The 27,198-nt window shown below is 42.7% G+C and overlaps 1 protein-coding gene across 5 annotated transcripts in view; it reads left to right on the top strand.

The window, feature by feature from the left end:
• Positions 1 to 27,198, top strand: part of LOC139551037 (microtubule-associated serine/threonine-protein kinase 3-like) — a 48,865-nt gene extending 21,667 nt beyond the window's left edge. For 3 of the 5 annotated variants that reach the window (XM_071362385.1, XM_071362384.1, XM_071362388.1), the window contains 21 exons: positions 48 to 123; positions 365 to 574; positions 5,356 to 5,457; positions 5,752 to 5,884; positions 6,265 to 6,335; positions 6,602 to 6,687; positions 7,944 to 8,152; positions 8,592 to 8,730; positions 8,946 to 9,078; positions 9,265 to 9,430; positions 9,850 to 9,951; positions 10,312 to 10,434; positions 10,640 to 10,758; positions 11,073 to 11,254; positions 11,548 to 11,693; positions 11,926 to 12,117; positions 12,503 to 12,717; positions 17,863 to 17,985; positions 21,699 to 21,835; positions 23,460 to 23,638; positions 23,955 to 27,198. In XM_071362385.1, coding sequence (XP_071218486.1) covers positions 48 to 123; positions 365 to 574; positions 5,356 to 5,457; positions 5,752 to 5,884; positions 6,265 to 6,335; positions 6,602 to 6,687; positions 7,944 to 8,152; positions 8,592 to 8,730; positions 8,946 to 9,078; positions 9,265 to 9,430; positions 9,850 to 9,951; positions 10,312 to 10,434; positions 10,640 to 10,758; positions 11,073 to 11,254; positions 11,548 to 11,693; positions 11,926 to 12,117; positions 12,503 to 12,717; positions 17,863 to 17,985; positions 21,699 to 21,835; positions 23,460 to 23,638; positions 23,955 to 24,757 — 3,646 coding nt within the window. In that variant the 3' untranslated portion in view covers positions 24,758 to 27,198. The remainder of the gene's footprint in view (positions 1 to 47; positions 124 to 364; positions 575 to 5,355; positions 5,458 to 5,751; positions 5,885 to 6,264; positions 6,336 to 6,601; positions 6,688 to 7,943; positions 8,153 to 8,591; positions 8,731 to 8,945; positions 9,079 to 9,264; positions 9,431 to 9,849; positions 9,952 to 10,311; positions 10,435 to 10,639; positions 10,759 to 11,072; positions 11,255 to 11,547; positions 11,694 to 11,925; positions 12,118 to 12,502; positions 12,718 to 17,862; positions 17,986 to 21,698; positions 21,836 to 23,459; positions 23,639 to 23,954) is intronic. The other 2 variants (XM_071362389.1, XM_071362386.1) reach the window with 1 other exon arrangement.

Genomic DNA, 27,198 nt, shown 5'->3' with positions numbered 1-27,198 from the left:
ATAATGAAGAAATTGAGTGATTTTTATGAAATGTGTTCTTCCTCCAGCCCTGGTCGGACATGCGGCAGCTTTGATAATGAGATTGTAATGATGAATCACGTTTACAAAGAGCGCTTTCCCAAGGTAGGTATTATTTTCTGACTAACCCCCCTTTTTTTTCCTAGCACATCAATAGATTCATCCTCGTCACAAAATACTTTCATCGTGTCCACTTTTATATGTTGCTTTTAACTGCTTTTTTATTTGCCAATTCTACGATCTTCTCTTTCAATCATCTCCATCTTTTTAATTGTCTATGATGTGCATTGTGACATGCGTTGTTTGTGGCGATAAAGTTTATGGTAACAGTTGATATGATCTCCAGGCCACAGCTCAGATGGAGGGGCGTCTGCTGGACATCCTCGCCGACTGCTCCCCAGACAGCACCCTGCCCCTGGCTGACGGCGTGTTGGGCTTCATCCAGCACCAGCTAGTGGAGCTGGCCAGAGACTGCCTGGACAAGTCCCAGATGGGCCAGGTCACCTCGCGCTACTTCATGGAGCTGCAGGAGAAACTGGAGAAACTACTGCATGAGGTGAGGTTCTCTACAGAACGACTCAGCAAAAGCCTAATGCAATATGTCTGCGTCAGGTAGGCTCTCTCATAGAAATAGATTTACATGAGTGTATTCAGGGATGGAGCTTTTTAGCACTGTCAAATTGCCGTGGTCTGAGGCGCTGCTCTCTTATTTCTATTGGCTCTCTCCTGAATGACTCCGTTAACTCTGATGCAGTATGTGGGCCGTTCCATGAAACGGGTGCCTTTTTGGACATGCACGTTTTAAGAAATGAACTTAAATGCCTGTTCTTTCAACATTCAGTTGCATGGAGGATATGTTTAGCCTATGGGGGGAAAACACATTTTCCCATCTCAGGCATTAAAAGCCTATGAAGGTAGATATTTTTATCTGAACTTGTACCACGCTGTCTGTTAACCCTATTATGGAAACCGCCTAACTCTTTGAGATAAATCCAATGTTTTGTCATGGATCAAGTATTCCTTGTACAAATAAACTTGCATATAATATAAAACTGATAACGTTACTGATGGGCCTCTGACAGGCTTGATGATGACAGTTGATGTTTTAGGTGAAGATCGGCCATTACTCATGTGGCGAAAACCATGGAACCACATGGTGTTCATGGAATTGGGAATTATACCTATGTTCCACACCTAATGAAAGTCAAATCAAAGTTTTCCAAAAAATGTATTGAGCGAACGTGTTTGCTGTGTTGAGCTCGACCACTTCAGTCAAAGCTAAAACAATTATAAATAGACCAAAAAGAAAGAAGACTTACTTCCGTGCCGTTCAGAGAACTCAAACGATGTCCGCTGTGAATCATTTAACTTGGTGGCATGGGGTCCATTATTTTAAAGGGGTAAATTGTTTCCATAACAGGGTAGCCTTAAAATGAGGGACAGATGTAAATGCATCACTATTCACATGAATATAAATAATCTTCAGAAATGACTTTTGTCAAAGCAGCAAAATAACGAGGCCTTTACAATGATTTTATTTTATTTGGATCTCTTTTAGTCCCCATTTGGACTAATCTTCCAAGAGTCCTTAAACATTAAAATACAATTTATAATATGAACACATTTTCACATATAACACACTATTACAAACGTGCATAATATACTAACATAATGACCCAATAAATACTCAATCTAAAAAATATTGATTCTTTATCTACTATAGTCCCACAACATTTCTATGTATTATATTTAAATCGTTTTAAAATAATGTTTAAATGTATATATTGAAAGGTTTCTAGTTTGCTCAGTTAATTTATTCCATTTCTTTATTGCTCTAAATCGAAATGTTCTTTTGCCTATTTCTCTTTTCTGTCTGTACAACGCATAGATGGTGGACAATCTATTCCTAGTATTTACGGAATGTCTGTCTCTTACCAACTGAATACCGTTGTGAATAGAACTTGGCCGTTTTTAAATTATGTATATTATGAAATAAAATAAGCATTTTTTTTCAATCATCTTGTCGATTGATGACCAACCAAGAACACTGTGCATGACTGCAACAGAAGAACCATATCTCCACCTTAAAACAATCCTTGTTTTAGGATACAGACTACGTAAATGATGATGAACTTCACAGGGTAGTGGAAGAGCATGGTGATGAGCTTGATGCTCTAACAGCTAAAGCTGTTCAAAGAATTAGGTGGGCTTGGCCTCCTTAACCTTAAATCATATTACTGGGCAGCTCAACTTAATCACATAGCATCATGGATTCAACAACCAAAGGATTTGTCATGGCTTGAAATTGAGTCAATATTGTGATATGCCTTTACGTTGTCTTCTCTTTATAGCAGACCCTATTTCTATGGACCGGATTAAACAAAACCCAATTATTACTCTTTCATTGAAGACATGGAGGGAGTTTCAACGCCAATATAAACTGAATAATGACATTTCTAGACACACGCCTATATTTCACAACCCAGCCTTTCTCCCTGCTAATATGTCCCAAGGATTTAGGGAATGGGAAAAGAGGGCTTTGTAGAGTCTCTTAACTATTCAAAGGCTCAATTTTTTTTAAATATATAATTTCAAGAAATCCAGGAGGAATTCATATTATCCCAAACAAATTTTTATAGTTACCTTCAAGTAAGGCAATTAATTGTTAAAGTATTGTTACAAAAAATGCGTTGTCTTGGCTGTGTGCTTACGGTTGTTGTCCTGTTAGGTGTACCTTAGCTCCAGTCTGAGGTCCTGAGCGCTCTGGAACAGGTTTTCATCAAGGATCTCTAGTCTCCTAGTCCCTGCCGCTACAAAACATCCCCACAGCATGATGATACCACCACCATGCTTCACCGTAGGGATGGTGCCAGGTTTCCTCCAGACGTGTTGCTTGGCATTCAGGCCAAAGAGTTCAATCTTGGTTTCGTCAGACCAGAGAATATTGTTTCTCATGGTCTGAGAGACTTTAGGTGCCTTTTGGCAAACTCCAAGCGGGCTGTCATGTGCCTTTTCACTGAAGAGTGGCTTCCATCTAGCCTCTGCCATAGAGGCCTGTTTGGTGGAGTGCTGCAGAGATGGTTGTCCTTCTGAAAGGTTCTCCCATCTCCACAGAGGAACTCTAGAGCTCGGTCAGAATGCCCATTGGGGTTCTTGGTCACCTCCCTGACCAAGGCTCTTCTCCCCTGAGTGTTCAGTTTAGCCAGGCGGCCAGCTCTAGGAAGAGTCTTGGCGGTTCCAAACTTCTTCCATTTAAGAATGATGGCGGCCCCTGTGTTCTTGGGTACCTTCAATGCTGCAGAAATGTTTTGGTACCCTTCCTCAGATCTGTGCCTAGACACAATCCTGTCTCGGAGCTCTACGGACAATTCCTTCGACATCATAGCTTGGTTTTTACTCCGACATGCACTGTCAACCGTGGGACCTTATATAGACAGGTGTGTGCCTTTCCAAATCATGTCCAATCAATTTAATTTATGACAGGTGGACTCCAATGCGTATGTAAATAAGTTATTTCTGTTTTTTATTTTTACAACATTTCTGAAAACCTGTTCACTTTGTCATTATGGGCGTGTAGATTGATGAAAATGTTTTTTTTAATCCATTTTCGATTTAAGACTAACGTAACAAAAATTCAAGGATTCTGAATACTTTCCAAATGTATGTACTTTAAGCGCATTAAAAAGTTGGTTCGAATCCTGGTTATTGATTTACGCTTTTTAAAGCCTCCTGTGTATTGAGAACAATAGATTAGAATTGATTATTTGATACTGTAGGTTCTTGCCGTGCTTTGATTCTAGACCGTTAGTTGGCGCCTGCCAAATGGATCTCTCCGGTCTTAGGCAATGAGCCCTACTTACGCAATTACATCTAACTTTCCATAGGACCAATGCTTAATCATTGCTGTCCATACAATGGCTTGCTTTTATTATTTTTATCTGCTATGTTAGTTTTTTTGGCAGTTTTCTCCCTTGTATGTAATCATTTTTTCAAATATAGGATGCATCAGAGTTCATTCAGTCCTCTTATAATGGTTTGTTTTTGTCCCAAGACCAAGGATGTACCCTCTCTTCAAAAAAAGTGTCACATCCTAGACGGAATTACAGTATTATGCAACCCTGTCATTGTTCGTACACTTTGTTGTACTTTCTCGTTAGACGGTGTTGCAGGCTCCTCAGTATCCCCAATCACAATCACCATTTGTCAAAGCATCGACTACAACTTTGTAACTTAGGTTTTTCAGAAAGAGGATTGCCGGTCTCATGCCTTGCACATGATTCGGAGCTATTTTTGCCACATTTGTAATAACTTGAAACGGTGAATACTAAGCCAACTACCAACCGATTTACTAATAAGGAGCCGTTCAAAAAATCTCTCTTTGACCCTAATCTTTAAAGGGGCAATCTGCAGTTCAAACAATAACGAAGATTAGGGATGGGGCTGGAGAAATGTAACCGCTTTAAAATTCATAGACGGAGATATGGTTGCCATGACCTCACAATTATTGTTTTCAATATGTTTTGATGCTATACAGTGTTTGTTTACAATTACATTTTTTTTAAAGAAAATTACAAACTTAGATTTTGGGTTCTGATGGGGTGCAACAGTTGAACTAAGCTCATGAGGCATTCATAAATTAGTCAAGAATCAATGGATATATATCGTTAATTTATAGGTCAAGAAATGAATGTAGCAATTGCAGCTTGACCCTTTTTAAGCGAGAACAGTCTTGTTATTTGATTATGGAAGAATTAGTTATACTGTAAGTGTTCTATTTGATTATCGTTACTATACAGACTAAGCCGCTGACATTTATAGCAGATTATTTTGTAATGCTTCTATGGAGTTCCATACCAATGTATCGCAGTGGTGTCATCATGATAACTCTAATTATTAATGTTTTGGTGGGTGCTTATGTAAAAGTTTGTATTATACGCATGTGTCAATTATTCTATATTTTTGTTGCATATCCCAACACCCTCAGAGTGGGGATGCTGCCGGGGTCAGACATTATCAACAGTGACCCTGGAGCATTTAGGGTTAGGTATCTTGCTCAAGGGGACAGATTTTCACCTTCTCAGGGATTCGAACTAGTGACCTTTGGCTCAACGCTCTAACCGCTAGGCTACTTTTTTATAATTTTTAAAACTTTTTGTTTGGTAAATATTTTCTTAACTCTTTCTTGAACTGCACTGTTGGTTAAGGGCTTGTAAGTAAGCTTTTCATGGTAAGGTCTACACCTGTTGTATTTGGCGCATGTGACAAATATAGTTTGAATTGATATATCTGCTGCCTATGGCATATAAGGTTCTGTATTGTTCTTGTCATGTTCATCAGGCGTATGAGCGGTCAGACAGTGAGGAAGTGACCGTCATCATTAAGCTAGTGAAGAAGATTCTCATCATTATCTCCAGGCCAGCCAGGTTACTGGAGTGTCTGGTAAGATTCCAACAATCATGCAAACAGTTTTTTCTTCTCCATTTCAGGAAGTGGTGCTCCTCAAGCAATTGCTAACCAACACAACTAATATGATATGTAACATCCACGATGCATTTTGTCCAGCCTCTGATGTTAATAGATTTTTCGTAGGTTAAGTACATTGAGAGCTAGACTTAAGTACTCCACCACTAAGTGTACTCACTAGCTTGTTCCAGGGTTATAACACTAATACATCGACCTCTGTAATGTGAATCGTAATAACCAATATTCCTATGGTCTTAACACCACCAATAGGAGTTTAACCCAGAGGAGTTCTTGCACCGTCTGGAGGCAGCAGAGGACCATGCCAAGGTGGGCCAGGTCATCAAGACGGACATCCCCCGCTACATCATCAGCCAGCTGGGCCTCACCAGAGACCCTCTGGAAGGTACAGTACCGTGGGGCTTTCTCTTCCACCATCTCTTTTAATATGAAGCACTTTAGGGTTATTTTTTAAACCTGGCCAAGCGGCTACCTGTTGAAAAGGTGCGGCTACCTTTTTGATTCTCCCATGTTGTCTCTGAATATAATGTGCAATAGATCAACTTGTGATCGCACTGAGTTGCGGAAGGGTGACATTTGTGAGGATGGCAAGGGTCATGTTCATTTGGGCATGCAAGATAAAACGTTTTAAAACATTTGCTACAGTAAAGGAGTTTTTCGTATTGTCCAGGTAGTCTCTACAGGTTTCAGTCTGTTTCCTTTCGTTTGGTGCCTGACCATTGTCTCTCTCCCACTGTTGTACTCTCTCCCACTGTTGTACTGTAGACATGGTCCATCTGGAGCAGACCTGCCCTGGTCACGGAGCGGCCTGCAGAGACGGTGACGACACTGGGGAGGTAAGGCAACCAGAAACACTTTCACTGCAGGATAAGTTCAGCTAAGCTATGTATTAGCATAGTGTCGCGTGTACTGTGTAGGCCTATAGCATGAACGTGCACATTCTAGAATTCGCTTGGCTTGAGATGAGATGCATAGAAGACAGTTAAAGTTCTCTCAAAAAAATGATAACACATACTGTGGCAATTACACGGCATGTTTAATCGTTTGGACCTGGCAAATGTGTTCAGTAGAAATTGCTTTGTTCCCCAATTTTGTGTCTCAGAACCGAGCAGCTTGCGCTCCTTCTCGCAGGAAACCAGTTGAGAGCGACTTTGACACCCTCAAGCTCATCAGTAACGGGGCCTATGGGTGAGTACGAGCTCTTCGTTTGTAGCGGGCTGTCTTTTTTGAGGAAATCTGAGTGTGCAGAACGCAGAAGTGAAACCGAAAGAGGATATCTTGATTGCGTGTGCGGCCATACAGTTGGCTAAAATGCCAGAATGACATTTCTTCAACAAATACCACGCCAATGTTTATGACCAACTGGCCAAATGCCTGTTCAAATATGTTGACAGTGGACCAACTGCGCCATATTAAGCCGGGTGTACACTATACGATTTTGGCCCTGATTTAGCTATCCCAGACAAGTTTTTGAGATCGGAGACAAAATAACCATGTCGTTGCTTACTCGAGGCACGCGGCCGTCACAGGCGTTCGTTTATTGTGAGCAGTCCCGGACGTTTCAAACGTGTTTGATTTATCGGCACAAAGTCCGCTCTTGTAGGGTGAGATGTACTACGACAAGTTTTGAGAACGGTGATCAGCAATAGCCAATGAGAGCTCGCCAGAGAAGAAGCCAGTGAGATGATGATATTGTTTCGCGTCACCCAGAATGCGTAGACACTTGAGCAGGAGCGACGACTATAACTAGTATGTGTCTGTACTTGCCTTTTAGCCAAAGTGTCAAACCGTTATAGCTCTGATGTTCACAAGCAAATGTTATTCAATAAAAAATATTAGCTAGAAAGGTTTACTCTGTATGGCAAGCGTGAATGTCTGACTGAAAACATTTTGAGGCCGCATCGAGCCACCGCTCGTTCTAGCTGCGTTCAACGATGATGTGATTCGATTGTTTTTCGTGAGACCGCACAGCATCGAAAATCCTCACGATCAAGTGAAGAATCTTGTGGTGTCTGACACCCAGTCTGTGCCACATCGTTTAGTGTGCGCACCGCTATGTTGGCGAGACAACAAAAAAAAAGACCGGAAAGACTGTCGTTTTAATGTGAGAGGCTCAGCGACGTTAGAATTTAGAAAGTGATGTTGTGTACACCCTGCATTGCTTACACTTGTCCAATCCTCTCAGATCTCCAAAAGTGACTAGGGGCTGTTTCTGAAAAGGGCCTGTGTCTTAATAGTTTTACAGAAGACCGCTTCCTCTTTCATCTCCACTACACAATATGGAAAAAGCAATATGATTGATGCTTACTGGTCGTACTCTCTCACATCAGTGCAGAAGAAGTAATTTAAGACGGTTATAAGAAGCACCGAAGTAACTGACTTTTCTTCTCTCCATTTTCTTTCTCTCTCGGTCTCCCCTTCTCTCTCCTTTTCCACGGTCACAGTGCTGTGTATCTGGTGAGGCACAGGGAGACCCGGCAGCGTTTTGCCATGAAGAAGATCAACCGTCAGAACCTGATGCTGAGGAACCAGATCCAGCAGGTATTTGTGGAGCGGGACATCCTGACCTTCGCCGAGAACCCCTTCGTTGTCTCCATGTTCTGCTCCTTCGAGACTCGCAGACACCTCTGTATGGTCATGGAGTATGTAGAAGGTAGGTTCTTAATGAAGATATACACCCCTGCAGACTCACACAGACATAATGTATATGGAAGGGTAGGATCCACTGGAATGACATACAAGATGCACACGGTCACACACACGTTGATTTTTACACACTCAGATGCTACATATTGATTTACAAACGGTACTACTGCATGGTTCGGGAGCATGCCCGTACGTCAGAACACCACCTTACCCTCCCTCAACCCACATATTCTAAATGTAATGACTCCAATTTCACTCTTTGGGTGTCGAAGAAGCCCAAGGCAGAGATTAGTTGAAATGATTGTCAAGACAAACTTCTCTTATAGCAGCTGTAACTCTGCTGCCTTGCAGTTCAAATTCAAGTCCCAGCAGCACACAAATCAAATCAGGTTCTCATGTTCGTTGCTGCCAGCCTTTCACACAGTCTGTTGGCGTGCCATCCTCAGGTGGGGACTGTGCCAACCTGTTGAAAAACATTGGCCCGCTGCCAGTGGACATGACCAGGATGTACTTTGCTGAGACTGTCTTGGCACTGGAGTACCTCCACAACTACGGCATCGTACACAGAGACCTGAAACCTGACAAGTGAGTCTGGAACCTGACTAGCCAGGTGTCCTGCTCATATTATACATTAATGGCAGGGTGTATTCTACTTTGTGTTCATGTGTATAACATACATTCTGGATTTTTAAATTATTTTGTACACCAAGGCTTCATTCTGCATTGTTCACTATCCAGCATCAACGTCTGTTTGTTCGTTTGTAAACTATTGTTTTCTAATGTGTTTTCTTCCTGTGTAGTTTGCTGATCACGTCCATGGGCCACATCAAGCTGACTGACTTTGGTCTGTCCAAGATCGGCCTGATGAACATGACCACCAACCTGTATGAGGAACACATTGAAAAGGACACAAGGGAGTTTATAGACAAGCAGGTGAGCTCTCCATTTCTCTCTGTCCTCTTTCTCTAAATGTTTGTGTTAATTGGTTTCTAATGTCCTCTACAACGGTCTTGTCTGTCTCTGTCAGTCATACCGTCTTGTTCAGTTTAGCTACCTGGTCTATACTCTCTCTTGTCCAATGTCCATTCTTAAATCCTCCCTTCTGGTTGTCTGTCCCAGGTGTGTGGTACTCCGGAGTACATTGCTCCAGAGGTGATCCTGAGGCAGGGCTATGGGAAGCCGGTGGACTGGTGGGCTATGGGCATCATCCTCTATGAGTTCCTGGTCGGCTGCGTGCCTTTTTTCGGAGACACACCCGAACAGCTCTTCGGACAGGTGGTCAATGGTGAGAGTCATCTCCTGAATGGGGGAAACGTTAGCCTGGTTAAATTAGACTGAATGCTATGCTTACTGTTGTTTTTAATCGTTCACTCTGGTTTATCCAGGCTAGGGTAACATGGCTCTGACTGGTCAAATGAATAGGCTCTACAAGTCAGAGAGGAGTGCCATGGATTGCCTCTGTTGCGTGGTGCAAAAAGACTGTGACCCAAACATACCCTCTAGTTTTTCTTACTCTGGGATAGGCAAATGTCCAAAGTGCCAGATGTCTTTCAAACATCTAGTCACCAATGTCAAGATGACGTTCTCGTCATCAATATCACAGTTCCCACCTACCAGTCTGTTTTGAATCATTGTAAAATGTTTCATGTTGTATTGTGTGTAATTCAGATGATATGGTATTCAGGAAATGTGTGTGTTTCACAGATGACATCATCTGGCCTGAGGGGGAGGACGCCCTGCCTGCTGATGCCCAGGACCTGATCACCAGGCTGCTGAGGCAAAGCCCTCTGGACCGCCTCGGGACTGGTGGGTGGCCTCTTTATTGCCTTCTTCATTTGTCATCTTGGAGTCACGTTTATTGTAAATAGGATTTAGGAATATGATTCGGGAGCATTTCTACGTCACTGTGGATGCTACCATATTGTTTTTGGGTAATCGTGAACGAATCGTGAATAAGGATGAATGAGAAACTTCTAGAGGCTCACGCACAAATCATTGTGTTTTTCACTGAAACGTATTTCAATGTCATGATTGTTGTTCTTATTACTGAGATGGTTTGATGAGATTCATAAAAAAAGCACCACCTAAAGTGATGTGGGTTTGACTATATTGGCCATATTGATTACTTGGTTTGATTTAAATCATTTATCCCTATGTTACACCCAGGGGGGACACCAGAGGTCAAGATGCACATGTTCTTTGTGGGTCTGGACTGGAACGGACTGTTACGACAGAAAGCAGAGTTTATCCCCCAACTGGAGACTGAGGACGACACCAGCTACTTTGACAGTAGGTGGCGACCTTTACCACTCTCATTTGGGAGTATTTAAATGTTGTTGTGTAAGACAGTGAAGGTAGAAGTTGCCTGTAAATACGGCTCTATGATCCTTACCCCACCAAGCCTAATCTTAGTCATAAGGGCGGTGAACATAACCTGCTCTGCGCTGGATGAGTGTGTGTGTGGGCTACTGACTTGTAATGTGTTGCTCTCCAGCCCGATCTGAGCGGTACAGTCACCTGGGCTCAGATGATGATGACGATGATGAGACCTGTGATGAAGACACGTCCCTGGAGCTCAAGCAGTTCTCCTCTGTGGCACATCGCTTTAGCAAGGTGGGAAATAACCCAATGTTTGTTCATATCGTTTAGATTTAGAGTATGCCGAACATATATTTTACTTAAGAATACTCCTTGCAACACTGCCCCTTGTAAAATAATAATGTTTTGGTTTGTCGGGACGAAATAGAAAAAATATTTGTAAAGTGGAAAATAACTCTTCCATTCATGCAAAAGTCTCACTGTAATGACTTCCCCTTCAAACAGCTCTCCTGAAATAACCTGTGGTTTTGTTAATAAAATTGTTTTTTAGGAGGTCATGCTTGTTTTTGTGACCTTTTTCTGACCTCTGACCTCTTTGTGCCCCCCAGGTGTACAGCAGCACGGAGCACCTGTCCACCTCCACGCCATCCAATCGTAGCCTGTCCTCGTCAGAGCGCAGCCACAGTGAGGAGAAGGTAGGGAGGTGGGAGGGGAGGAGTTTCCTCTCCCCAGAAGAGGGACACAAACAGGGGGCCAGCGGGGATCGGAGGACTGAGGGACACCGAGGAAGGTGAGCGATGAAGGCCCTTGGTACAATAACACAGCACTCAGACTACACTGTTTTGTGTGAAGTTGTGAGCGTAGTCTAGCTTTAGCCGGAACAGCGGCAAAATTCACTAAACAGCATTATATTTGCCTCTTTCTATGGTTATAAGGGAGACATCACATTCAACTCCAAATAACTATTGAAAACATGCACACATTTTAAAGTTAAATATGAATTAGTGGGCAGGTTTCATTCTTCCATCAATTTTAGCACAACCAGAACGCAACTGCCCTCTCTGATTGTATCCTTCCATTCAGTCCTCCTCCCCTCATGTCCTCTAGCCTGCGTCCCAGGGCCTCCTCCGGTTCATCCCAGTCAGAGAGGAGTGTCAGTCCGCTGGTGATGAACAGCACCCAGAGCCTGGACACCATGCCACGCTTCACCATCTCAGCTGAGGAAGAGGGTGAGTTGAGACTACACACAAATTTGTTTAGGGCTACACACGCATACTTAAAGACATAGACACACTGTCATAAAGTAAACATACACACAGGTATTTTGTGTGTGTGTGTATACACAGGATATTTTTACTGGGCTTACATTTCTAAAAGACAAGATTGCACACTCCAGCCAGCACATTCACTTAACCCCCCCCCCCCCCCCCCCCCTCTCTTTCTCTCTCCCTCCTCTCTCAGATGGCGTCGTGTCCAACTTGCGGCGTATCCGTCTCCGTAGTAACAGCACGGGTACGCGGCCCTCCTACAGGCGCGGGGGGTCCCGCCGCTTTGGGCACCAGCTGGACACCCCCGAGAAGCCCAGGTCACCCGCGAGCTGCATGGTCCCCAAGTCTGCCTCCGTCTCTGGCCTGTCCCTCATCATCACCCCAGGTTGGTAAACCTACTGGAGCTAGCTATCGTGTATCGTGTACTAGCCTACTCTGACACATTAAGAGAGTGTCTGGTCTCAAATGCTACCTTATTCCTGGTGCAAGTGTCGCTTTTTAGAATTCTATTTCTGTCGATTGCTTTTGTCCAGAGCTATGACTAAAAGTAGCATTTTTATATGGGCCATTCATTTGAGATGTAGCCACTGTCTCTCTAGGTTAACATAATGCTAGCAACAACAACACACCTAGTATTGTACTGTATATGTGCCCTGCAAGCCTGTGTGATTTGATATGCTTGTTCCGGCTTCATAAACAGACTATACTTTTGCTAAATTCCCCAAGAAATTCCTCAGTCCTAGCATATGGCCTCTCTCCATACCCCCCAGACACAGCGGACGGTGCCCCCGCCAGCCCCAAGTCATACCTGTCCTCCAACCCCTCGTCCCGGGACTCGTCCCCCAGCCGAGGGGACCTGTCCCTCAGTAGCCTGCGCCCCCCCATGGTCATCCACAGCTCTGGGAAGAGGTTTGGCTTCGCCCTGCGAGCCATCCGTGTCTACATGGGTGACTCAGACGTCTACACCGTGCACCACAGGGTCTGGGTAAGTGTCCCTACCACAGAATGAAATAGAACACTAGAATGGTCTTTGGCACCCCGGCAACGTAACTACAGGACGGCCATCTTGGTCAGGGAAATCGGGCTATTCAATCTTAGTCTTACAGTTTCTACTTTAGCCAACATGTTATTTTGTCTTGTTGTACATTTAATTATGTTTTTCAAGGCTGCGTTGAAACAATAACTTTTCAATGATCCAAGACCACTCAGTTAATCCCTACCATTGTGACAATGAGTCGTCATAATGCTGCATCAAATGTACCTGATCCTAGGGGCATTGGCAAACACAATGTACAGTGGCTTGCGAAAGTATTCACCCCTTGCCATTTTTCCTGTTTTCTTGTTTTACAACCTGGAATTAAAATTGAATTTTTGGGGGTTTGTATCATTTGATCTACACAACATGCCTACCACTTTGAAGATGCAAAATATTTATCCCAAGTCTCTTGGGATATGTCTCTATAAGCTTGGCACATCTAGCCACTGGGATTTTTTCCCATTCTTCAAAGCAAAACTACTCCAGCTCCTTCAAGTTGAATGGGTTCCGCTGGTGTACAGCAATCTTTAAGTCATACCACAGATTCTCAATTGGATTGGCCATTCCAAGACATTTAAATGTTTCCCTTTAACCACTCGAGTGTTGCTTTAGCAGTATGCTTAGGGTCATTGTCCTGCTGGAAGGTGAACCTCCGTCCAAGTCTAAAATCTCTTGAAGAGTGAAACAGGTTTCCCTCAAGGATTTCCCTGTTTTTAGCGCCATCCGTCATTCCTTAAATTCTGACCGGTTTCCCAGTCTCTGCCGATGAAAAGGATCCCCACAGCATGATGCTGCCACCACCATGCTTCTTTATGGGGATGGTGTTCTCGGGGTGATGAGGTGTTGGGTTTGCACCAGACATGGCGTTTTCCTTGATGGTCAAAAAGCTCAAGTTTAGTCTCACCTGACCAGAGTACCTTCCATATGTTTGGGGAGTCTCCCACATGCCTTTTGGCGAACACCAAATGTGTTTGCTTATTTTTTTCTTTAAGCAATTACTTTTTTTCTGGCCACTCTTCCTTAAAGCCCAGCTCTGTGGAATGTACGGCTTAAAGTGGTCCTATGGACAGATATTCCAATCTCTGCTGTGGACCTTTGCAGCTCCTTCAGGATTATCTTTGGTCTCTTTGTTGCCTCTGATTAATGCCCTCCTTGCCGGGTCCATGAGTTTTGGTGGGCGGCCCTTAGCAGGTTTGTTGTGGTGCCATATTCTTTCCATTTTTAATAATGGATTTAATGGTGCACTGTAGGCTGTTCAAAGTTTTGGATATTTTTTATAACCCAACCCTGATCTGTACTTCTCCACAACTTTGTCCCTGACCTGTTTGGAGAGCTCCTTGGTTCATGGTGCCCCTTGCTTAGTGGTGTTGCAGACCTTTCAGAACAGTTGTGTGTGTGTGTGTGTGTGTGTGTGTGTGTATATATACCGAGATCATGTGACACTTAGATTGCACACAGGTGCACATAATTAGTTAAATAATGTTACTTCTGAAGGTAATTGGTTGCACCAGATCTTATTTAGGGTTGTCATAGCAAAGGGAGTGAATACATATGCACGCACCGCTGTTACTTTTATTTATTTTTTAACAAGTAATTTTTTTCACCTCACCAGTTTGGACTATTTTGTATGTCCATTACATGAAATCCAAATAAAAATCAATTTAAATTACAGGTTGTAATGCAACAAAATAGGAAAAACGCTAAGGGGGATCAATACTTTTGCCAGGCACTGTAATTAACTTAATTTACGTGCCCCAAATTGCACCGTATACCTCTGTTTATCCTACAGATATTGTATGCCGTAATCATGAGCCTATAAACTGGCGTTACACTGTTAGCACTTGAGGCAGTGTGCCCTAGTGGGAAGACCACTTTGTGCAGCTCACCCTGCACTATCGGCTCCAATATAAATAACATGAGCAAATCTACTTCTGATAAGCTTCCCAGTGAAGTATTAAAAACAATCAAGCAACCCAGAAAAGTGCAAAAAAAAAAGCTTGTATTAACATATGCAGCCTGATAAACAAGATCCATGAAGTCAATAACTTGCTTGTAACAGATGACATTCATATTCTGACCATCTCTGAAACACACTTAGATAATACCTTTGATACAGTGGTAGTATGCATAGTAATAACATCTACCAAAAAGACAAATGCCAGTAAAGCTTAGACGATCTAATGTTAAATACTGTTGAAGGAAAATGGCTACAGGTTGATCTGCCTCACCTAAAGCCCATTCTTGTGGGAAGCTAATATAGACCACCAAGTGCTAACAGTCAGTATCTGGATAATATGTGTGAAATGCTTGATAATGTATGTGGTAAGAGAAGTATATTTTCTGGGTGATTTTAAATATTGACTGGCTCTCATCAAGCTGCCCACTCAAAAAACTTCAAACTGACACAGCGGTTGCATTAAGGAGAAGTGGTTCTAAAATTCCATGCATAACACTTGTATCTTTTAGCAATGTTTATTATGAGTATTTCTGTAAATTGATGTGGCTCTGTGCAAAATCACTGGATGTTTTGGAACTACTGAACATAACGCGCCAATGTAAACTGAGATTTTTTCAAACAAAACATGCATGTATTGTCTAACATGAAGTCCTATGAGTGTCATCTGATGAAGATCATCAAAGGTTAGTGATTAATTTGATCTCTATTTCTGCTTTTTGTGACTCCTCTCTTTGGCTGGAAAAATGGCTGTGTTTTTCTGTGAATAGGTGCTGACCTAACATGATGATATGTTGTGCTTTCGTCATAAAGCCTTGTTGAATTCGGACACTGTGGTGGGATTAACAAGTTTATCTTTAAAATGGTGTAAAATACTTGTATGTCTGAGGAATTTTAATTATGAAATTTCTGTTTTGAATTTGGCGCCCTGCACTTTAACTGGCTGTTGTCAAGTTTTTGCCTGCCATATGAGTTCTGTTATACTCAGACAACACTCAAACAGTTTTAGAAACTTCAGTGTTTTTTCTATCCAAATCTACTAATAATATGCATATCTTAGATTCTGGGCCTGAGTAGCAGGCAGTTTACTCTGGGCACGCTTTTCATCCGAAAGTGAAAATAGCGCCCCCAGCCAGAAGTTAACTGCGTTCGGGGGCAGAATGACAGATTTCAACCTTGTCAGCTCGGGGATTTGATCATGCAACCTTCCGGTTACTAGTCCAACGCTCTAACCACTAGGCTATCTGCTGCATTGGCAAGATGAGCAAACTTAGGGACGACATGACAGCAACAAACGCTGCACATCCAAGTATATCGGACCAAATTATGACAGACGACTTGTACTTTTGAATTCCGTAAAATCATTGTGGAAGAGGTGAAAAAATTGTCTTAACAATGACAAGCCACCGGCGTCTGACAATCTGGATGGAAAATTACTGAGGATATTGCCACTCCTATTTGCCACATCTTTGATTTAAGCCTACTTGAAAGTGTGTCCCCTTAGCCCTGGAAGGAAGCTAAAGTCATTTCGCTAGCAAAGAATAGTAAGGCCCCCTTTACTGGCTTAAATCGCCGACCAATCAGCCTGTTACAAACCCTTAGTAAACTTCTGGAAAAAATTGTTGGACCGGATACAGTGCTATTTCACGGTAAAAAAATGGACAGCAAACTTATAGGGAAGGACACTCAACAAGCACAGCAGTTACACAAATGACTGATGATTGGCTGAGCGAAATTGATGACAAAATGATTGTGGGGGCTGTCTTGTTAGCCTTCAGTGCAGCTTTTGACATTATCGATCATAGTTTGCTGCTGGAAAAACTTATGTGTTATGGCTTTACCCCCCCCCCCCCGCTATAATGTGGATAAAGAGGTACTTGTCTAACAGAACACAGAGGGTGTTCTTTAATGGAAGCCTCTCAAACATAATCCAGGTAGAATCAGGAATTCCCCAACTGTTTAGGCTTTTTAGGCCCCTTGATTTTTTTCAAGCTTTACTGAAAGTCAGTGGCATGTCATTAGTAAAGCGAGAGTCTCTATGTATGCGGATGACTTAACACTATACACGTCAGCTACTACAGCGACTGAAATGACTGAAACACAAAGAGCTGCATTTAGTTTCAGAATGGGTGGCAAGGAATAAGTTGTCCCTAAACATTTCTAAAAGCATTGTATTTGGGGCAAATCATTCACTAAACCTCAACTAAATATTGTAATAAATAATGTGGAAGTTGAGATGACTAAACTGCTTGGAGTAACGCTGTATTGTAAACTGTCATGGTCAAAACATATTGATACAACAGTAGCTAAAATGGGGAGAAGTATGTCCATAATAAAGCACTGCTCTGCCTTAACAACACTATCAACAAGGCAGGTCCTAGTTGTGGCACCTTGACAACTGTTCAGTCGTGTGGTCAGGTGCCACAAAAAAGGACTTCGAAAATTTGCAATGGGCTCCGAAAATTTGCAATGGGCTCAGAACAGGGCAGCACAGCCTCCCCTTGGATGTACATAGAGAGCTAATATTAATAATATGCATGTAAATCTCTCCTGGCTTAAAGTGGAGGCGAGATTGACTTTTTGAGAGGTATTGACATGTTGAATGCACCGATCTGTCTGAACAACTGGCACACAGCTCGGAAACCCATGCATAGCCCACAAGACATGCCACGAGGTCTCTTCACAGTCCCCAAGTCCAGAACAGTCTATGGGATGCGCACAGCACTACATGTAGTCATGGCTCTATCTAACTCTATTCCACATCAAGTAACTGGTGCAAGCAGTAAAATAAAAAAGCACATTATGGAACCGAGGGGACTGTGAAGCAACACAGACATAGGCACATGCATGCACACACACACACACACACACACACACACACACACACACACACACACACGATAACATATGCACTATACACATGGATTCAGTACTGTAGATATGTTGTAGTAGTGGAGTAGGGGCCTGAGGGCACACAGTGTGTTGTGAAATCTGTGAATGTAATGTTGTTAAAATTGTATAAACTGCCTTAATTTTGCTGGACCCCAGGAAGAGGCAGCAGCTAATGGGGATCCATAATAAATACAAATGCCAAAGCAGTCAGGGTTACGTTCTGATTGGCTCTTCATGTGTTCCTGTAGTGTGTGGAGGAGGACACCCCGGCTCATGAGGCAGGGCTGAGAGCCGGTGACCTCATCACCCACGTGAATGGAGAGTCGGTCCAGGGGCTTGTGCACACTGAGGTGGTGGAGCTGCTGCTCAAGGTGAGACCCACTGGACGAGGACTGTCTTAATAATCCTCATTCCCTTGGTCTTTCCTTTTCTCTCTCTCTCCATCTCTACTATTTACGCTACCTGTAATATTCTTGAGCCTAATGATATAGGCCTAGGTGATAGACCAACGACCCTGGAATTAAAAACAAAATGTGTGTGTGAAGAGGGTTGGTTTTACAGGTTTACTCCCTCTGGATTATTAGTACAGCGCGTATTCTTGGCTATCGTTCCATGTCTGTGTCATTTGATTGTTAGTTAAACTTGAAAGGAATACCCATGGGTAGTGTGATGCCTAAGACCAATTTTTATTTGCAGTCATCTTCCTGTTGAATAAAACAGGATATAATGACAACATGAAATATGTCTTGCATCTAATGGACATAGATAAATAGCAAGACCAGTTTTTTATCTGTCGTTCTCTCTTTTTTTTTTATCGAATAATTGAATCCAATGAACTGAGCAGGCTGGGCTGACATGCTTATAGCCTTGCTGGGACTTTCTAAACATGAGTATGCATTTATAAGATTGTGCTGTTATTTCTATAAATATTATCTATTGTTGCTATAATTTTTTTTCTGTCTGTTTTCCATGTTTTTGGTTAGTTCTCTTAAAAAGCACACTCAGAGATATTTATGTTATCATGGGACTGCCCATATTTCCCTCTGGCCAACGCCAATTGGCGGCCAAGTGTTTGCCTTAGGATGCAAAGGTGTGTCATGAGTCAGAGAGATGGTCTTAGTGACAACAGACCTAGATATGGGGGGAGGTTTTAGTGGGTGGAATATTAGGACAATTGTAGGCTATGAGGACACTTAATCATCATGGTGCTTTTTAATGTTAAGTTTACGAACATTGGTTGTGGTAAGTATAATTGAAACTTGGGTGTCATTATGGTAAGTATAGCCGGTTATAATTGTAATGGCTTAGCAGATCATTAAAAAAATATAGACATTTTTAGAATATAATATCTATTGTTTACAGGAAACTCATTCTACAAATATAGATGAGGTTGGGTGGAAAAAGGACTGGGAGGGAGAAATATACTTTTGCCATGGGCAAAGAAACTCAAAGGGGGCCAAATATGGGCCAAATAATTATGATCCACAAAGAAAGAAATAGATTATTATACAATGCTCAAAAAAATAAAGGGAACACTTAAACAACACAATGTAACTCCAAGTCAATCATACTTCTGTGAAATCAAACTGTCCACTTAGGAAGCAACACTGATTGACAATAAATTTCACATGCTGTTGTGCAAATGGAATAGACAAAAGGTGGAAATTATAGGCAATTAGCAAGACACCCTCAATGAAGGAGTGATTCTGCAGGTGGTGACCACAGACCACTTCTCAGTTCCTATGCTTCCTGGCTGATGTTTTGGTCACTTTTGAATGCTGGCGGTGCTCTCACTCTAGTGGTAGCATGAGACGGAGTCTACAACCCACACAAGTGGCTCAGGTAGTGCAGCTCATCCAGGATGGCACATCAATGCGAGCTGTGGCAAGAAGGTTTGCTGTGTCTGTCAGCGTAGTGTCCAGAGCATGGAGACGCTACCAGGAGACAGGCCAGTACATCAGGAGACGTGGAGGAGGCCGTAGGAGGGCAACAACCCAGCAGCAGGACCGCTACCTCCGCCTTTGTGCAAGGAGGAGCACTGCCAGAGCCCTGCAAAATGACCTCCAGCAGGTCACAAATGTGCATGTGTCAGCATATGGTCTCACAAGGGCTCTGAGGATCTCATCTCGGTACCTAATGGCAGTCAGGCTACCTCTGGCGAGCACATGGAGGGCTGTGCGGCCCCAAAAAGAAATGCCACCCCACACCATGACTGACCCGCCGCCAAACCGGTCATGCTGGAGGATGTTGCAGGCAGCAGAACGTTCTCCACGGCGTCTCCAGACTCTGTCACGTCTGTCACATGTGCTCAGTGTGAACCTGCTTTCATCTGTGAAGAGCACAGGGCGCCAGTGGCGAATTTGCCAATCTTGGTGTTCTTTGGCAAATGCCAAACGTCCTGCACGGTGTTGGGCTGTAAGCACAACCCCCACCTGTGGACGTTGGGCCCTCATACCACCCTCATGGAGTCTGTTTCTGACCGTTTGAGCAGACACATGCACATTTGTGGCCTGCTGGGAGGTCATTTTGCAGGGCTCTGGCAGTGCTCCTCCTTGCACAAAGGCGGAGGTAGCGGTCCTGCTGCTGGGTTGTTGCCCTCCTACGGCCTCCTCCACGTCTCCTGATGTACTGGCCTGTCTCCTGGTAGCGCCTCCATGCTCTGGACACTACGCTGACAGACACAGCAAACCTTCTTGCCACAGCTCGCATTGATGTGCCATCCTGGATGAGCTGCACTACCTGAGCCACTTGTGTGGGTTGTAGACTCCGTCTCATGCTACCACTAGAGTGAAAGCACCGCCAGCATTCAAAAGTGACCAAAACATCAGCCAGGAAGCATAGGAACTGAGAAGTGGTCTGTGGTCACCACCTGCAGAACCACTCCTTTATTGGGGGTGTCTTGCTAATTGCCTATAATTTCCACCTTTTGTCTATTCCATTTGCACAACAGCATGTGAAATTTATTGTCAATCAGTGTTGCTTCCTAAGTGGACAGTTTGATTTCACAGAAGTGTGATTGACTTGGAGTTACATTGTGTTGTTTAAGTGTTCCCTTTATTTTTTTGAGCAGTGTATATATATACACACACAGTGGGGAGAACAAGTATTTGATACACTGACGATTTTGCAGGTTTTCCTACTTACAAAGCATGTAGAGGTCTCTAATTTTTTATCATAGGTACACTTCAACTGTGAGAGACGGAATCTAAAACAACAACAACAATAAAATGCAAATTAATTACTTAAAAATCATACAATGTGATTTTCTGGATTTTTGTTTTAAATTCCGTCTCTCACAGTTGAAGTGTACCTATGATAAAAAATTACAGACCTCTACATGCTTTGTAAGTAGGAAAACCTGCAAAATCGGCAGTGTATCAAATACTTGTGTGTGTGTGTATATATATATATATATATATATATGGGCATTTAGAGTTTGCTACGAAGAGACCGAATCAATAGATCATGTATTCTGGTATTGCCCCGATGTAGCTTGTTTCTGGTCACAGGTTCAGGAATGGTTAAAAAATCACAAGATGCACTTAAAATTAACCTTACAAATAGCAGTGTTGGGTGATTTGGAAAGCCATAGTCAATTAAAAATTAAAAATAAAACTTGTAGGAAAAGTTTTCATCTTTAGCTCACAATCTGTGGATACTATACGATTTAGAAAGGTAAAATAAAATATGTAAAATATATGTCACATGGAAACCAAACGAGGGTGGTCTTTGGTGATTGGTGGGATGGGCTGAGGGTTGGGATTAAAGAGCTTATGTTTGGTCATGTATTATTTTTATGTGACTGCTTTATATAAACGTACCATGTATGTTTATGTAGCAGAAAATCTGTAAAACTTATATTTGTCTTCCGAAGAGGACATGGCAGATTGGTTAATAATAAAATATAAATTTCTTCCGTTGGTTGTTCCTTTGCTCCCTCTCTCTCTAGCCTTTTTTTTTGCCTTTATCATTTGCCACATTCCAAAATATGATCACTAAACTGACAAGTGGCCAAATTATACCATATTATTTTCACTTGTCCACTATTTGGAGACCAGTAAACCAATAGCCCTTCTATTCACAGAGTGGCAAAAAGGTGATGCTGCAGACCACGGCCCTGGAAAACACCTCCATCAAGGTGGGTCCAGCCAGAAAGACCAGCTACAAAAGCAAGATGGCCCGACGCAGCAAGAAGAGCAAGAGGAAGGACGGCCAGGACAGGTAAGTGCACAGTGACCCATACAATGACTATTAGATTAACGTGCAGGCTGCTTTCATTTGTTTTCAGCTTTAATTTGAGTGTATTTTCATCCGTATTGGTAGTGGTGAACCATTTAGAAATGACAACACTTTTTGTACATAGTCCTCCTCGATTTTAGGGAACTGAAGGGATTTTGACGTTCACTTATGTGTATTTAAAGTATACTGACCAAAAATATAAACGTAACATGTAAAGTCTAGGTTTCATGAGCTGAAATGACATATCCTAGAAATGTTCCATATCTACAAAGTTTATTTCTAGAAAATGTTGTTTGATTATTTCTCCTTTGCTAAGATAATCTATCCACCAGAGTGTGGCATATCAAGAAGCTGATAAACAGCATGATCATTACACAGGTGTAACTTGTGCTCGGGAGAAAATGCCACTAAAATGTGGAGTTTGGTCACAACACAATGCCACAGATGTCTCAAGTTTTGAGGGAGCGTGAAATTGGCATGCTGACTGGAGGAATGTCCACCAGAGCTGTTGCCAGAGAATTGAATGTTCATTTCTCTACCATAACCCACCTCCAACATCGTTTTAAAGAATTTTGCAGTATGTCCTGGGAGGGGCAGGATGTGCTGGGGGGAGGGGCCTCACAACTGCCGACCACGTGTAACCACGCAAGCCCAGGGATTCCACATCCGGCTTCTTCACATGCGATATCGTCTCAAACCAGTCACTCTGATTTTATCAATGACATTTCAATGAACAGAGATACCGTGATGAGATCCTGAGGCCCATTGTCGTGCCATTCATCCGCCGCAATCATTTAATGTTTCAGCATGATAATGCACAGCCCCATGTCGCAAGGATCTGTATAGAATTCCTGAAAGCTGAAAATATCCCAGTTCTTCCATGGTCTGTATACTCACCAAACTTGTCACCCGTTGAGCATGTTTGGGATGCTCTGGATCGACAGCGTGTTCCAGTTCCTGACAATATCCAGCAGCTTCGCACAGCCATTGAAGAGGAGTGGGACAACATTCCACAGGCCACAATCAACAGCCTGACCAACTATGCGAAGGACATGTCGCACTGCATGAGGCAAATCGTGGTCACACAAGACACTGACTGGTTTTCTGATCCACGCCCCTACCTTTTTTTTTTAAGGTATCTGTGACCAACCGATGCATATGTGAAATCTGTAGATTAGGGCCTAATGAATTTATTTCAATTGGTTGATTTACTTATATGAACTGTAACTCAGTAAAGTCTTAAAAATGTACGCCAAATGCTATAATTTTTGTTCAGTGTAGTGTTTGGACCCATATTCCTAGCACACAATCACTACATCAAGCATGTGACTCTACAAAGTTGTTGAATGCATTTGCAGTTTATTTTGGTTGTATTCCAGATGTGCCCAATAGAAAGGAATTGTAAATAATGTATTGGGTCATTTTGGAGCAACTATTTAACTATTGTAAATAAGAATATAATAACAACAAAAAATATATAGAGTTCTGTGCCGCCTAATGCTAATATTGCTATCTTTTATATCCACAGAATTGGTGTATTATAACGTCACATGAAAAGGTTTGCTGAAAATATCCACTTAAATTGAATCCCATTTCTCTCCTGTAGTAGACGACGTAGCGTCTTGAGGAAGATGGCCAAGCACAACCCTCCCATGCAGAGCAGTCGCAGTTTCTCCTCCGGCTTACAGCATTCAGTATCCTCCAGTGACAGCTTGTCTGGCTCCCCCACCCAGAGCCTCTCGCCTGGGCCCAGCACACCCTGCCCCTCCCCCGACCAGTCTGGAGGTGAGTAGCTAGCCTCTATTGGATGGAAACTGTGGTTCGATAGTCGGACATTTTGTGATGTGCATATTTTACTGTAATAAGGTGGGTGTGTGACAATGTTTCAACTGTTATGATATACCAAGTCAATTGGTATCTGAATAGAAGATACCTGGGTTATGTAAAAGCTCTTGGTTTTCATGGTACATGTCATACAGAAATGCAGGCAAAAGTTGATTCTCATTATTCTCAAACCGTTTAACAGCACTACAGCGAGAATGCTTTCTTTGTCACTGAAGAAATCAAAAGCTTATCTACAGCATGTTCTATCTCTTCTCAGACTCCAACTCCCCCCAGAGCTCCTCTCCCTGCTCCAGCTCTCCCAACTCCCCCGTCCCCCAGGCCCGTCCCAGCTCCCTCCAGGTCCTAGGCCGCTACACCAAGGCAGGCCGCTGCAAGTCCACCAGCAGCATCCCCCCCTCCCCGCTGGCCTGTATCCCCCCTCCGCAGGCCCTTTCCTCCCAGTGCTCTCCGTCCTCCCTCCCTGGCCTGTCCAAGGGCCTCCACGGCAAGACCCTGTCCCCTCCCACCGTTGCCCGCCACTCTGTCCGCCCGCGCAGTGCCGAGCCGCCCCGCTCTCCCCTCCTCAAGAGGGTGCAGTCGGCTGAGAAGCTCTCAGGGGTGTACCACGGTGACAAGAAGGCCTACGCCACCCGCCGACACACCATGGAGGTACCCCTGTCGGAGGGGGAGGGGCTAGAGGCCCTGGATACGGCCAGAGGGTTTGTCTGTGTGGGGGAAAAACATGGCCGCCAGGGCCTGTATCTGGGCGGTCAGAGAATCCACAGGGAGTCGACAAGCAGCGACCACCGCAGTGACCACTGCTCCAAGGAGTTGGTGATGAGGAAACTGGCCCTGTCCGAGAGGAGGGACTCCTTTAAGAAGCAGAAGGCGGTGCAGGAGGTGAGCTTTGACGACCCGGATGAGAAGGAGCAAAGACCCACCCTCCCCGTCAGGCAGCCGCGGTTTAAGGCATCGTGGATTAACTTGGCTCAGTCCGACTGGAGCCTGGAGGCTGCGGGGCAAGGAACACAGGGTACAGCAGCACAGAAATCCAAACCAAAAGAGAGGGAGGGGTTTTAGCCTAGCGTTGCTCCAAAAAGGTGAAAGGTAGAGTCTTTCTCAAGACAGCAAGACTCTAGACTAAGGTTACATACTCTCTTACCGACTACTGTACAGTATATGAAGGGCTTGCATGTTTATCCGCAAGTATATACTCAAGTTGTGCCAATCGAGGCAACCGGAGGGAGAGAAGAACAAAAATAAAGTTGTTACATGGTCGAGTTAACGTTACAGTCCGCATCCTACCACACTAAACAAAAACTTTTGAGTGCCAAAATTTACATCCTATTTTTGGTTTCCCCCTCCTTCCCCCTTTGGGTTTTAGGTTCACTGTAACATGTTTGTACCTTGTAAATATTTTTTTCTTTTTACTGAAATAACCTATACATGACTTTTTAATGTTTATTTTATTTCAGGGCTGAATATGACGTCATGTATTGGCCCTTTTTGTGTAAATTGTACACATTAGGTGCAGCCATTCTGTTGTGTGAATTGATAGGGACTTGAGGAAACTAAATTAAGAACAAATGTTTTAGATATGGAGACAGAGGATGAAGCAATTTTTTTTGTCCATTATCTCTTACATTTTAAATTGGTTAACATTTTATTAGTATTCCAAACGTGTTTAATTTCTTGGAAAATGGCTGCTGATTTTTGTCTGATCAAAAATGGCCTTTCAAACGTATGTTGAATGCTTATGTACAAGCCCTTTTAATTCAGTGCTGTCTTTTAACACACTAGAACAATAATGTGTTGGATAGTTCCCTCATGCCAAAGCATGGATTTCTCATAGGAAACCTTCTAAAAAAAGAGGTAGTGTACAAATGAGGCTTCAGGAATGGGGCCCTGCTGCCATGCCCTGTCAATCATCCGTGAAGTCATCGAATGGATTCCACCAATTCTCTCATTGGTTTAAATCTCAAAATGATTGACAGGACACAAAATAAATTAAGCTAAGTTCTACCTTTTGATACTAGATTGTTGGCGATCCTGCAATGACGTACTTTCCTGCTTGTTGAAGCAAGCTACCCTACAATCTAATTTAGCAGGAGAGCGTTTGGACAGGTTAGGCATTTCCTCAACGCAGTTCTCGTTAATTTTCAGAACCCTGGTTTAAGAATCGTACAGTGTATGTAGGAACTGGCTCTCTTTGCTGTTTTTAACCATGTTATATGAATGTTTACATTTTTTGGGGTCAAGTATACTGTATTTGAAGTTTTTCCATCTGCTGTTAAATTATTACAACAAATGATGGGAAACAGCAGGATTCAAACAGAAGCCCTGAAGGACAAATACATTGAAATGTTTTTTTTTGTATATTTTGACATGGAAGCAATCTTGTTGTAATGCATTGATTCGCCTATGCTATTCACACACACCGTAACTAATCTAAACGGCAGTTGGCAATGATTAAAAAGTGACTTTTTGGGGGGGTAGAACAGCAGACTTGATAGAATGACAGTGGTTTGGTGAGAGATTTGAAGATGGTTTTGCTCTGAACTTTGTATACTCTCATTGGCACATTGTTTTCTTCTGCAACTATGGAATTAACAACCAAAATGCTTCCACTCTTGGTTATTTCAAATAAGCTGTAATATCAGGATGAACTGTCAGGTGATGTTAGGAACATGTGTTTCACTGTTTGCTTTGACTATGGGAATATTGACAGAGTTAAAATAATTTAGCACCAACTAATACTTGAACAACTGGAACAGATAGGATAGCGCAAGGTCAAACCTAAAACTTATCTACTTGTTTTATTACCCAACATTGTTTACTTAATTAGTACTTGAAACGTGTGTGTTTCTTGAGGATATAATCAAATAAGTAATTCAATTCACAATGGATTTCCCAGATCTTGATGATGTCAAAATGTGGTCCCTTTATTGGAAATACTGCATCTTGCTACGGTGTCGTCATACTAGACATTTTTACTGAATAATATTTGTCTTTTTTTTTTTTTTTTTTTTTTCATGGCCTAGCTTGTCTGATTCTTACAGTATGGCTAAGCTGACCACGATTGTGAACACAACCATTCTGCATTTCTACACTGTTCAATGTTACACAAAAAAAACACGGGTTCTGAATGCACCCAAATTCGTGTACATTTTTTACGTCACTGAATTGTATTCATTTATTTTTTACATTTTTTATTCAACTTCAATAACACTTAAGAATAAAGGGGGTAAAGTATGAGGTGCACGCGGTATACAACCAGCTGATGATACTTTCTCACGATACTGTATATGAAAAAGGGGACATCTGTAATGTTGATTTCGTCACATGGGTGGTCAATTGTAATTCATAGATAATTCACATTGTTTGGTTCTGTCTTTACCTTGGTGGCCCTCGAACGACTTCATTTCATATTTCTCAAACTGGTTTCTGGTGAAAGTTGGTGTGAAATCCATTGCTTTATATGGTCTAACAGCATTTGAAATAAATGAATGGCAGAAGACTAA

This window comes from Salvelinus alpinus, chromosome 23 (genome assembly GCF_045679555.1).
Source record: "Salvelinus alpinus chromosome 23, SLU_Salpinus.1, whole genome shotgun sequence".
NCBI lineage: Eukaryota > Metazoa > Chordata > Actinopteri > Salmoniformes > Salmonidae > Salvelinus > Salvelinus alpinus.
The sequence above is the reverse complement of the archived record's forward strand: the minus strand, read 5'-3'. Positions and strand labels throughout refer to the sequence as shown.